Consider the following 13,967-nt stretch of genomic DNA (forward strand, 5'->3'; position numbering starts at 1 on the left):
AGATGAGCAATAAAAAAATAAATAAACTGTCTAGGGTAGAAACAAGTGGTTTAGTTTAACCCTAGTTAAACTAAAAAATATTCCCAGGAAATTAATGGTCAATTTCTGGGAGTAAGATTGCCTAAGCCACAGAAACCAAGTTTTGTGTGTTTGTGTGTGTGTGTGTGTGTGTTTTAATCTGCAGACCCGAATTTCACTTGGAGTAATATTTTTACCACACTGTTCACAGAACCTTTGCTATGGATCAGGTCAAAGCAGAAAGTAACTTACTCCTAAAAACAGCCCAACCCTAAATCTCAACTCCAACAGAGCACACTGTCTTCCCACAACACAATCTGCTTTTATAGATCCGCAAGGCTTCAACAGCGTCTAGCATCAAGTCACAGAAAAATATAAAGTAGTAAAAACTTGGAAAACCAGATTAGTAGGGGGAGAAAATTCTAGTGTATTTGGCTTTTCCCAAACATTACATACATGCAAATATTAACTGTAAGAAAGCTGATTTGTGAAAAGTTTACACCCTAAGAAAGTAACTTAAAATACTGGGAACTTAGACGCACAAAACACCCACTGCTCTGGTGTAATTTTCCAAGTCTTAATACTTAAAAGTGTCTGAATTAGGAGTCCCAGGATGACGTCAGGGAATTTCAAAGTAACATTTAACATGCTTGCTCCTGGGGTTTTAATAAAATTCCAAATCCTTGAAAGGGAAGTAACATCAAAAACTCAAGTGGGAGAATCCAAAAGAAGCATCGAGATTTAAGAATGAAAGTTTATACTCTGCCAAAGAAAGAGCAGTATCAGCCATTCTAACACAATTGAATTTTCAACATATAAAATATCTCTTGGGAGGCAGAGGCAGGCGGATTTCTGAGTTCGAGGCCAGCCTGGTCTACAAAGTGAGTGCCAGGACAGCCAGGGCTACACAGAGAAACCCTGTCTCGAAAAACCAAAAAAAAAAAATATATATATATATATATCTCTTACAGCCAGGGATAATTTAGGAGACTGATTCCATTCTGGGGATAAAATAATCTGAATTTAAAAAGGTTTTCAACTAAAGTAACAATAAACTCTACTGACTCGCCAGTCATACAGTGAAAAGGGGTCATCTCAATAAGCTGGGGGAAGTCGATCTAATATCAAAGGGTCGTTTTAAAGACGAAGGATAGCAATGACAAACGAACTGGCCCGTCTCTGAGTAAGTAAGAGTCTACACTCATCCGTGCGGCTCTCACAAATGCACGGGAGAGAATCAAGTGGGTTAAGCGCGAACTGGATGACTGTGTTTTGAGACCTGCTCACAGGAAGCCACTACATCCTGCCCCAAGTCCCCATCAGTCACGCCCGCTCTCGATTCAAGTCCCCGCCGCGGCAAGGTGGGGCGGGCACAGGTGTCCCGCCCGAGCTCCCCGGGCGCCCGGCTCGCCCGCGCGCCCCGCGGAGCCTCGCTCACCGGAGCCCCCGCCACCGGCTCCCGCAGTCCCCAGCGCCCGCCTCAACCCCGCACGGGCAGAGGAGCCCCAGGGAGCTCACACCCCCTCCTCAGCCCGCCGCCCAGCCCGGCCCGGCCCGGCCCCGCCCCGCCGCAGCCGGCCTCCCTCCCTCCTCCAGCCGCGCCTCCCTTGTAATTACCACGGGGCTCCCACCTCGGGCCGCTCCCGTCCTCCGCGGCCGCCCGTAGGCCTGCGTCGGAGGGAGGCCGGAAACTCCGCGCGCCCCCGGCCGCGCCCCGGGCTCCCGCGTCCAGGCCGCGCTCCAGGCAGCGCCCCTCGCGCCGCGCCGGTCCCGTCCGCGCGTGCAGGTCCTCACCCCGCTCGCTCCGAGGGGGAGTCCCGACCCGCACCGGGCAGTCGGTCGACGCGGCGCCTCCCCCAACACACCCCCATCCAGTCTCACCAGTCCGGGGCGGCCGCCGGTGCCGCCACCCCCGCGCGTGCCCGCCGCCCACCCTCCACGCCGCCCCGAGGGTCCCCTCAGCCCCGGCCCCGCTTACAGATCCTGCCGCGCAGGCTCTGCAGCACTCGGACCTCACGACTGTCCTCGTCTCCCGTCTCCGGGTCTGCGCTGCCCGAGACGGCCGGCGCCTCGGGAGAAGCCGCCACCGCAGGCGCTGCCGCCGCCATGGTGCCGCCCGGCCCCTACCCGAGCCCTACCGCCTGCGTAGCCGGGCAAGGCGGAGCCGGAGCGAGGCCTAGGCCGGATCGTGCCTCGCTGTAGCCCCGCCTCGGCCTCGGCCTCGGCCTCGGGCTGACTCGCCCCGCCCCTCGCGCCGTGCCCGCCCTGCATCCGCCTCGCCTTGCCTCCCTGGGCAAGTCGCGAGAGGCGCTCTGAAACCCCCACGAGGAGGAAAACCCTGGCCCTGCTGTGATTCCCCAGAACCCTGAGAATTGGACGTCCCCCACGAACGGACCTCTAGGTCCCCAGATGCTCAAGGAAAATAGAAGTCCCCAGTCAGAACGACTCCAAGTTCCAGGAAAAAGTTTGGCATTTTGGCAAACGTTAAGAGATGTATTAGAGACTCTTCCAACGGTGTCTAGATGCTCCCTCAGTGCGGCACGTGGGGGACAAACCACACACTCAACCTTTGCTCTGGGAACATTGCTCTGCAAAAAGTTGGGTCAAGAAAAAGACCACAGACTCCGTCCAATCCTGTCTGAGACCCAGAGAAATTTTGAGTTTATCACCAGTTTTGCATTTCAGAATCGGAACGGTGACCTCTTTCCCACTCCCAGAAGCAGGCTTTTTAGAAAGTAGATTGGCCCTGGGAAGTTTGTAAATCTTCAACTAGTTGTTGCTACTATCTTAAGGGAACTATTTACAGTGAGTAAACTGTGTGGATAACACCCTGGTATGTGAGGAGAGGGATGATTTCCTGGTCCTGAGGTTTAACTGCACTGCCCTAAGAAGGAAGAAACTGATTTAATAGAGCAGCGTTGTTCTTTGCCAGGTGCTGGAGTCAGCAGCCAGTCAAGGAATGTTTTCAGACCTATAGGAATGGCCCTAGGGCAAAAAGGCGGGGGCAAAAGGCGCCAAGACTATGAGCACCTCAACCTGGGAGGGCATGCAGAGAGAAGAAGCAAGATGTGGAAACAGAGTCAAGGAGAGCCTGCCTGGGAAGAGTGAACAGAAGACAAGCAAGCCCAGAAGCCACTTGTGCCAAGGCCAGTCAGGCAGACGGAGTGACCTAAGCTTGCTGGATGTCTTAGGCTACCGAGCACTACTTCCAATCCAGCTGGTGGTGCATGATGATGCCCCTTGTCCTGTACCATACAGCCTTGGCGAAAGTGAGCAGATCTCTCCTTCCAGGCATTTCGTTGTTTCAAACAGTTAACTCCAAAGGTTATTTCTCTTTCTTTCCAAATCAGAGCTCACACACCACAGGCCGGAGACTGGCTTTCTCTATTTTAAAACTTTTAATGCTTTATTGGTATGTCTTACTTAAACACAGTCATGGTGTGATACCGTTTTCATACACGTGTTTAACGTATGCATCGTATTCAATACCCTCTTCATCACTGTCCACATCCTCTACACCCCTTCCTCTCTTCCCAGCTAGCTTTCTTTCCCTCCAATCCACCAGAAGGTCAGTGGATGGCTGTTGGGAGGTGGTTCTCCTTTCACCGTGGGTTTCCTAGGGATTAACCCGGCCATCTGGTTTGGTATTAAGAACCTTTAATCACTGAGTCATCACACCAGCAAGACTTTTTTTTTTTCTTTTTTAGTTCAGTGAGTTTATGAGAGTTGTTTCCAGAAGCATAGACGAGAGATTAATTACTGGAGCACAGGAAACTTAACAGTGGCTGTACTACTGAAGAAAATGTCTCTTCCGGCAACCGGCAACTGTCAACTGTCAAAAATCCTTGTAAATCCTCCTGCACCCTACCACAGGATGTTGGCTCCCAGTCTTGCACGGATCTTGTATAGTACAGACAACCACAGCTGCTGTCAGGTGAAGAGTAGAATGGCTGGAGAGATGGCTGAAGGGTTCAGAGCACTTAGAGAGGAGTTCCCAGCACCCAAGTGGCAACTCACAATGATCTATAACTCTAGTTCCAGGGGATTCTACTCCTTCTGACCTTCAGGGACACTAAGCACTCATTATGGTATACATACATGCAAGTAAACACTCATACACATACAAATAGAAATATCTTTGTACAAAAAATGTGACAGCCATGTCATGTCATGTCATGCCAAGAAAATTCCACCACACTCCACTCTATCCTCTGACTCTTATACTCTTTCTCTCATCTTTTCCTCAATGTTCCTCCGAGGGGGGTGATATACGGGTCTTATTTAAGGCTGAGCGTCCAGTTTTTTATTCTCAGTGACTAGTTATGAATCTCTGTGTTTAATACTGCCCATGAGGGGTTGGACTTCTCGAAGCAAACATGACATCCTCACAAATCCCTATGCACAAGCACAATTATTGGAAAGCAACTTGGTGCACACGTCACATCCGTTTAGCAGAACAACATCTGTACCTTCCCTACTGGGGCTGTGACTTCCCCAGCCATAGGCTTTTTAACAGGTTTATAGTACCAGATGTGAATTCCCTCTGAAGGAGTTATAGTCAGGAAGTGGTTGGTCAACCCCATAGCAGACTTCCCACTAGTGCATCAGTAGGTACCCTTTGCCTGGCAGGTCAGTGATGTAGGAAGTAGGGACCCCAGTTGAGTAAGATTACTGATGACAGTTCTCTACCAGCAGCCTGAATAGCACCTTCTGGCATGATGAGGGGTTAGCTAGCTGGGAGGAAGCGCCTTCTCTGCCTCACCTTGATGTCTGTATGCCCTGTGGTCTCTTCAGCACATGTATCTTCAGCTTCACAAGTCTAGTTCTGGTGGGCTACCAACCACAGTGGTGATTGCTTATATTGCTTGGAAGCCTGATGGGCCTGTGGGACCAACAACAGAAATGGTCCACTCCCAGCACAGGGTTTGCATTTGATGACCTTTAGCTTCTCTGCGCAAGTTTTATCTACTTTCACAGGGTACCTCCATCAAACTCCTTTTATTTAATTCAAATTTTAAACTATCATATCAAGTATCTGGTTTACTTGTGACCTTTTCATAATCCTTCGTTTCGGTTGGCCTTTCCCTCCTCCACTCTCCTTCATCTGGAGACTGCTTTTCCTAGACCTTCTCTTCACAGTGTCTCTGGTTGTCACATCCCTCTGACGGATGAAACTGCTTCTTTTTTTTTCTCTCCTCCTTTCCATTCTGTCATGGCGATTCTTTAAAAACAAAAACAAGACTTCATCTGAAGAGTGTCCACAATACAATTTTTTTCAAAGACAAGGCTTTTTAGATCCTATACGAAACCTTATCCTATCCTTTTACAGCTGTGATGTTTGGGAATGATATTCAAGCTTTGTAAAAGGACTTTTTCCCCTACTTGGGGTTGGAGAGGTGGCTCTGTAGTTAAACTGGCTGCTCTTCCCGAGTGTGTGTGTGTGTGTGTGTGTGTGTGTGTGTATGTGTGTGTGTATAGAGAATTGTCTGTGACTCAGTGTGTGTGTGTGTTTGCACAAGTGCCCAATCATGCCATAGACTCTAATTAGGGCTGTGGATCAAGGCTTATTTATTGGAGCAACTGAACAGTGGCTGTACCCCTCAAGAAAATGATTCCCCTTACCCCAGCAGCCATTCATTAACTGCCTACACAGCTCCTCAGAGAGGGGAGGGTGCTCACGAGCCCCTCCCACAGCGGGGCTGGAATGTTGACCAGGTTAATCGTGTGGAGGTAAGTACAGCTGCTTGGAGTTCATGAGCACAAAGGCCATGTCAAGTCCAGAAGGCAGCTTTGCATAGCTCTCCTCCCCATCCTCCTTCCTGCCCCATCCCTCCGTGAAGGTCTCTGGACCTCAGAGGTGGTTGGATGTCTCCTCTAGGGCTGAGCATTTCTCAGTCCCAGATTCTCAGCTCTCTGGCCCGTTGTGAATCTCTGCATCCACCTCTGGCCACTGCAAAAGGAGGCTTCTGACTAGCATCTAAGAACAGCGCTAACCTATGGCTTTAAACATCTGCATTCTCTGATGCAGAACTGAAATGTTACACTGGGTCTTCCTTCTCTGAAGGCTTATCAATAGTATTAAGTAATTGTTGAGAACATGTCTGTGACGTATCTAGTAGGATTAGTTCAGTCAATGCCACATCACGCTCTTGACATGAAGGCATGTGATAAGTCTCCCACCTCTTTCATTCCTGTTCTGCACCAATGAGTCTTAATCTAAAGCAAAACCCAGGAAGCTTGTTTGGTTTGTGGAAAACAAAACAAACCAGCAACAACAAGAACAACAACAATAAAAACCCTATGAATGGCTTCATTCATTGTATCAGTCACCAAGCAATTGTACGGTGCAGGTCAGGAAGCCTGCTACAGATGACTAATGAATGAAGTTCACATTCCTCCACCAGGTGTTCAGGGCTTAGATTGGACCCAGCCTGCGTCGAACCCTTCCTACCTCAGTCACTTTGAGCCACTTTACCCAACAACTTGTTAAGAATGGCTTCCTAAACCAGGCATGGAGACACATGCTTTTAATTCCAGCATTTAGGAGGCAGTTGCAAGCCAATATCTGTAAGTTCAAGGCCACCCTGGTCTATATATATCAACTTCCATTCTAGCCACAGCTATCCTGTCTCCAAGAAAGAAAGAAAGAAAGAAAGAAAGAAAGAAAGAAAGAAAGAAAGAAAGAAAGAAGAAAACAAAAAGAGAAGAGAAGAGAAGAGAAGAGAAGAGAAGAGAAGAGAAGAGAAGAGAAGAGAAGAGAAGAGAAGAGAAGAGAAGAGAAGAGAAGAGAAAAAAGTCTGGCCAAGGGCTGCTTCATTTTCCTCTCCTTTCTCTCCCGGGCAGTGGCTCTCACGTGAGTCATTGTATAGTACTGATCACCTTCTACTCGATATGAAACCCTCCTAGGACAAGGAGAGAGGAATGGAGGGAGGGGTGGTCTGTGAGGGGTTTTATCTCCTGCACTCCATATTCTTTAACAATTTCAGTGTGCTCACGCATGAATGAGTGATGTCTTAACTCATTTCCTCTGCTCTGCAGACGTGGCGCTTCCCTATTCTGAAATTTCTCACTTGTAATTTGTTATCATAGTCGTCCAAATGGAAGCCTTCTGACCTGAAAACTTTCGTGACATCCTCCAGGTAGACTTCCAAAGCTAGCTTTTCTTTTGTTTTGTTTTTGTTTTTTCTTTGAAAAAATACTGTTGCTTACAGTAGGTTCTTCTAATTTCCCTTGTTTTTCATGAACTCTGTTACTAATTTGTTACTAAACATATAAAAACAATTTTATTTGAAGTAACATTAATTTTTCCTCCCAGGACATCTTCCTGTAGTGGAGTTCGAAATGATCACATTGTTCCACTAAGGCCCTCCAGCTCCTCTTCCTTTTCATCTGAAGTCACTTCTAATTACTTCATCTCTGAAGGAGCACTTTAGGAATGACATTTTTTTCAACTAGTGCTGCAGAAATCTTCACTAGTCTTTGTTCCTTAATATAAAGCATTCAGGAATCGAGTTTTACAGACTAAGGTCTGCATCCAAGCCGCAAGACTGCTTTTCCATCTCATTTTGTCTATGGCTTTGTGCGTTGGGTTTTAAATTCGTCTAGAGTTCCTCTCCTCACTGTGTTTGGTAACGGGAACAATATTGCAGCAGACACGATCTTGCAGTTCACTTCCTTCCCCATATTATTAATGAATGTCTTTAAAACCTATCTCTCCCCACCTCTTCTCTATTCTGATGAACAGTCATTCACTGCCCTGTCTTTTCTGACTTCTTAGCTAGTTTTAAGCCCATTCATTAGTTTCAAGCCACAAGTCAGCTCATTCAAGGTGCGATGTGTGAAAATTGCCGTTTCTGTTAATGAAATGAATACATCCTGATGCTAGAAACTATTTCTAGAGCTGGTCAGTTCCATCCTATTTCTGAATCACCCCTAGCCTGTAACTGACCTGTAAGAGCTATCTTTTGGTCTTAAGTTTTTATTTTATTATTTTTTAATATTTACTTTCATTTAAATATTTTTTATGTGTCTAGTGGGTGTTTTGCTTGCTTGGATGTATGTGTGTGTGCGCGCACCACACGAGTACCTGGCACCCCTGTAGGTCAGAAGAGGGCATTGGGTCCCCTGGAACTAAATCTATAGATAGTTGTTAGCTAGCCTCCATTCGTGTACTGCGAACCAAGCACAGGTCCTTTGCAAGAACAAGCGCTCTTAAACGCTTAGCCATTTCTCCAGCCTCTGTTTTATTTTACTTCTGAGACAGGGTCTCATTCTGTAGGCCTGGCTGGCCTGGAATTCACAGAGAACCACTGGCTCCTGGCTGCTGGGCTCAAATGGGTTGGCTGACGCCCTGGGCCCCCCAGGTTACTGGTGTTTCTTTGATAAGTCAGGAGATGTGTTTGTGCTTTCTTAGTAGTTAATGTAGGTCATGTTCGTCTATCTGTGCACTAATGAGGAAGAATCATTTCCCCTAGACTGGCTGGGAGGCAAGTTGCTTTCATCAGTGATGATCTGGTGTCCCCATTCATCCCATCTTAATACGTTGGTGAATTAGTTATTCGCTCTTCCTCTAAGTCCAGACAGCAGTTTTCTTCTTAGCAAAGCTGGACATGGGGAAGTTGATGAAAGACTCAGAGAACTTTTAAGATTTTACTTCAGAACCAAACAGGGCCATGACAAAACTGGTAAAAAATGTGGACATTTTTTTTTTTTTTTATCCTGAAGGCTCCAGCTCATCTGTTTAAAATACTTTCAAAGAAGTTTAGCTCCTGGAGGAAGCCGTTAAAGGCCCGGCTGCCAGAGCATAAGGCAGCATATGCCCTTTGGCCAGAGTGACTTCAGGTGTCCTGAGGCTCCCTTCCTTTTGAATTATGATGGTGTGTTCACCCCTCCTCCAGTCCACTCTTCTTGTCACTTTCCACTGATAAAACAACAGCCACGAAAGGGTGGAACCGTTGAGCACCTCTGCACTTGGTTCATCGACTCGGTGCCAGGGCATTTCTTCATTTGTCTGGGCAGACCTATCCATTCATCCAGCATCCCAGAGCCACTCATCAGTTATTCAGTAGTTAAGTGCCAGGCTAGAGTACCGCAGGCCAGGCAGCCCCTGCCAACCCAGCAGCCATGGGACCTTCAGGACATGGTCTAACTGAGTCCCACACTCTTTAAGATACTGCTAGGGCCTCCCAAGGTTCCTGTCACTAACCTGGCTAGTACAGATCCGCATGGGCACCTCCAGGAGTCAAGGAAATGTGGACCCACGTGGCTCTGCTCAGAGAAAGTTCCAGTGCCCCCTCCTCTCCTTAGTGCCCCGAGAATATATTAGAATGGTAGATGGTTAGATGATACCTTCAAAATCTCCTCAAGTCTCAGCCAAGAGAGAGTATAACTTCATGAAGAACTGGCTGAGGCTGGAGAGACGGCTCAGTGGTTAAGAGCCACCGGCTGCTCTTCCAGAGGACTGAGGTTCAATTCTCAGCACCCACATGATGACTCATGATGGTCTGTAACTCCAGTTCTAGGGGATCCAACGCCTTTTCGGCCTCCAGGCACACACATGCAAGCAAATAAAATGTAATTGGGGTGGGGGGAATGGTGCTAAAGAGCCGACCCAAAGTCCCTCATGCAACAAAGCTGGGAATGGAAGACATGTCAGTGGGCAATGAGGGCTAAGAGTCAAGAATTCAGGCACAAGGGGAATTCTTTGCTGAGTCTCTTCTCTCTCTACAAAGCACAGGCAGTGTGCTGGCCGTTAAATACTGACAAGCTCCCCAAGCCGGCCTCTGCAGGTAGATGCTACATGCTCCACTAGACGCCACAACACTTCATAGCTAACGTCAGCATTTGTTACTGTTCTTCTCATGCTGTCTCTGAGCAAAGCTGACCCACACAGACTCTCTAGGATTTGAGCCAATGCACCCTGACCGCAGAGCACAGTCCCAGTCGGTCCTCTTTGTTAGCATCTTCAGAAGCCCCATTGCCCACTGGGAAGTTTTCCAGTGGTGAGGACTGGGGGAGGTCAGTGCTGGCAAACAGTCATGTTGGATGGCATGCACAATTTCTGAGCCACTTCCTTGGCATTTTTGATGTGAAAGGGCTGAATGGGGGTTTAGCCCCAGAGCAGCAGAAAGAGAAGTGTTTGAGTAGAGAAGTAGATACACCAATCCGGAGACTGAACAGGCCTCCAGGAAAGAGGACATGCTAGCGGGGCGGGGCGGGGCGGGGCGGACCCTTGAGTGAAGAGCCCCAACTCTGCAGAAGCCAAGGGTACACAGGGCTCCATACAGGCAACAAAACAATTTTATTCGCCTTCTTCTCCCGATGTTACTTCTTTTCTAGCTCTAAGTGCATGGTGCCATTTCCACCACCCTTTTAGCCTCTTTTAGGTGCCCCCGAAATATCATTTAAAACAATTTAAGCATCATTTTGAGGATAACAGTCAAAGTTATGGCTTCTATTCTCCTTTGTATCTGGCCTGTCACCATCTTGGAGGCTAACAGCAGAGTTGAAGCAGGACACTGCTGACTTTCTTGCCCTTTTTCTGGCCTCTTTTTGTTCTCACTAAGGTGTCCAACTTCTCTGGGGGAGACAGGGTTCAGGGGGAAGATAGGAGAATGCCCCATAGATGGCATATCACTGTTGCTCAGACTCAAACAGTGCTCTTAGCAGTCCCCCTCCCCCATGCACCAGTGATGCTGGTTGCCTGTTGCAAACATGCATCCCCCACATTTCCTCAGTTTACCCTTCAGCTTCTGTACTTCCTTAGCCCACCAGCTCAGTCTTTAGGGGAACATCTCTTTTCTGCTCTCTTGTCTACCTTTCCTGTTACCTAGAGTAGGCGCCTCAGCCTCTCACCTTGGGATTCCTACAGACTTCCACACTCCAGAGACATCTCTTATGTTTTTACAAGAGACTAGCAACATGTCTAACACTAGCTCCAGAGTAGGGCTCAGACTCTTAAAAATCGTGAGCAGGGGTCCTCCGAGCACACTGGGAATTGAGGAGGCAGCTACAGTGTGGTTCTGTTGCAGGCTAGTGGAGAGGGGAGGGTCACCTTGCTGTTTATCACCCCAGACAACAGAAGAAACCACAACACCACCAAAGGGGGGGTCTTTGAGGACGCTCAAAGTGCAGTGGTGGGTAGTTCAGAGATACTCTCTGGTTTTTTACTAATAGAAAAACCTAGGAAAGCAGAGACACAAGAAGTTGATTAGGCTGAAACCCAGTGACTCAGGGTGGCAAAGTATATCCTACATCAAAACCAAAGGCCACTCCTGTATACATACAGATTTCACACTCCCTCCAGAAGGCACTAGGTTCAGGGAACTTTCTCATTCCTAGGGACCATTAGAGCCCGGAATCTGAATAACTTACTGTTCCTGTGGAAGACAGACAAATGGTGGAGCTTTCAGAGGTATCTTGTGAGGCCTGACGTCATCCCATTGAGAAAGGTAGGTGTTAGATGGCCTGAACCCAGGTGGTCAGTTCACCAGAACAGAAGGAGACTCTTGACTCCAAGTCAGCACAAAATGTCACTGAGTCTTGACAACGACAGGTACCTGCATCTAATTTTTTGGGGTCCAAACATGTATTGTTGTAGCTGTGTGCATTTGTGTGGAGGTTAGGGGGTTACAGGTTTCTTTGTCTACTATCTTTCACTTAAGTTACTGAGGCAAGATCTTGAAGCTGGAGCTTGCCAGTTTGGCTAGTCTAGCTAGCAAGCTTGTCTTGTGGATTCCCCTGTCTCTGCCTCCAACGGTCTGGGACTTCAGATGCATTTTTATACCTAGCTGGCCTTCATGCGGGTCCTCAGCATCAGAGCTCCAGATCTCATGCTTTCTCTAGTAAGAGTTTTATCTACCGAGCCATCTCTGCAGCCTCTCTCTCTGTCTCTCTCAAAAGATTTCTTTATTTCATGTATGTGAGTATACTGTCTCTGTCTTCAGACACACCAGAAGAGGACATTGGATCCCCATTACAGGTGGTTGTGAGCCACCATGTGGTTACTGGGAATTGAACTCAGGACCTCTGGAAAAGCAGTCAGTGCTCAATGCTCTTACCCGCTGAGTCAGCTCTCCAGCACCAAATGAATTATTTTAGGGAATTTTCTATCCAGGTGTAATTTCAGGCATATATATATATATATATATATATATATATATATATATACATATATGCCCTTGACTCAGTAATACTCACTGCTTCCTTGACCTCATCCATCACCTCTGGCTCTTACAATCTCGCTGCCACCTCTTCTGAGTGGCGCCCTGAGAGGAGGGTCTTGATGAAGACATCTCATTCCCTGAGGGGAGGGGTTTGATGAAGACATCCCATTTAGGATCTAGTGCTCCAAAGTCTCTCACTTTCTGCATACTGTCCAGTTACTGGTCTCTGCCGTCAGCTCTTCTCTACTGCAAGAAACCTCCTCTCTGGTGATGTCTGAATGGGACACTGATCTATGGTTATAGCAGAATATCATAGAAGTCATTTTATTACTGTGTCCCTTTAATCGAGCAATAGTGTTTTGTTTCCCCTTAGGCATAAGGCCTATCCAGTCTCAGTCTTTTGCCACTCAAGTGGTTGGTGACAGGAAAGGGTTCCATCTCATAACGTTGGCCTTAAACCCAACCAGGGAGTGATTGGTTACTCCCACAACATTTGAGCCACTATTGTACCAGCATAACTTGCAGGCACTCTGTGGTAGATCACAGGGTTTGTAGCTGGGTTGATGGCTACCCTTCTATGGCAGAGTACTTTCCAGTGCCATAAATGCAAGCCAGCAGGAGTAAAACACTTAGGGAGGCAAGACTTGATGTCTTAATAGATTCATGTCAATTGTTTTGTGGAATATCCTTGAATTCCGTCCTGTAGTTTTTGGCCTGGGAGAAGCTGGGCCAAGGTTAAAGTCTTGCTGACAGATGGGATGCATCTACCTAACTGATACTTCTCTTCACAGAAAGGTGGGGAAGAAGGCAGGGCTGGGGAAGGCGCCTTTGAAGGTGAAGTTAGTCTGATGTCTCAGAAAGACCTCAGCTAGTAGAAGTGAACCAGTGGGCCACTGTTCCTGCACACATCACAGTGTCTGTGCACACTGGCCATGTAAACTGGCTATTGTGCTAAATGGATAGAACATTTGCAGTTTGACTCTTTGATTCTCCAAGAAATTCTTGGTTATCTAACACATCTGGAGTAGTCATATCTTACTTGAACTAAGCAGAGGTTTCAGTTGCTTCAAGCAAAGTGCGGTGCATCCCTATACTGCGCTGATGTACCAAGCTGTCTGCAATACCCTAAATGAGCCCAGGGTCTCTATACAGGGCACCTCTGTGTCTACACAACTTCCTCTGTTCAACTTTCCCTCCAAGTCCCATCCTTCATGGGCACAACTAGGAGACCTGGCCTGTTACAGAGAAATGTTGATAAATGTTGTAAACAATTATATCTTCTTTTTCATAGAGAATAAATGTTTACTGTTACTCCAAAAATTAGAAAAAGAACTACCATCCATTTCACCACTTCTGGGTTAAAGGATTTTGAAGAGTCACTTGTTCATTAATTTCCTCCACACCATCATTCACCTTGGCCAAAAAGTGGAAGCAACCAAGCCCTCACTAAAAGATGAATGGAAAAACAAACTGCAGTTTAGACACACAACGGACTATTACTCAACTGTTTAAAAAAAAAAAAGGAAGTTTTGACACATACTACAGTATGGATGAACTTCAAAGACAATGTGCCAAGTCACAAAGCATAAAACTGTTATTCTAGGGGGCTGGAGAGATGGCTCAGTGGTTAAGAGCACTGGCTGCTCTTCCAGAGATCCTGAGTTCAATTCCCAGCAACCACATGGTGGCTCACAACCATCTGTAATGGGATCTGATGCCCTCTTCTGGTGTGTCTGAAGACAGCTACAGTGTACTCATATACATAAAATAAATCTTAAAAAAAAA

At 47.2% G+C, this 13,967-nt stretch overlaps 1 protein-coding gene across 3 annotated transcripts in view; it reads right to left on the minus strand.

Moving 5' to 3' along the window:
• Rasa2 (RAS p21 protein activator 2) overlaps nucleotides 1-13,967 on the minus strand; it is a 194,616-nt gene that overhangs the window by 94,549 nt on the left and 86,100 nt on the right. Inside the window, exon 1 of one of the 3 annotated variants that reach the window (XM_085827927.1) lies at nucleotides 1,997-2,158. The exons of 1 other annotated variant lie outside the window; for it this stretch is intronic. In XM_085827927.1, the coding sequence (XP_085684053.1) occupies nucleotides 1,997-2,126 (130 nt within the window). In that variant the 5' untranslated portion in view covers nucleotides 2,127-2,158. Of the gene's footprint in view, nucleotides 1-1,996; nucleotides 2,159-13,967 lie in introns of those variants that run through there. One more of the 3 variants, XM_085827929.1, reaches the window with a different exon arrangement.

This window comes from Mus caroli, unplaced genomic scaffold (assembly GCF_978045245.1).
Source record: "Mus caroli unplaced genomic scaffold, Mus_caroli_1 scaffold_11, whole genome shotgun sequence".
NCBI lineage: Eukaryota > Metazoa > Chordata > Mammalia > Rodentia > Muridae > Mus > Mus caroli.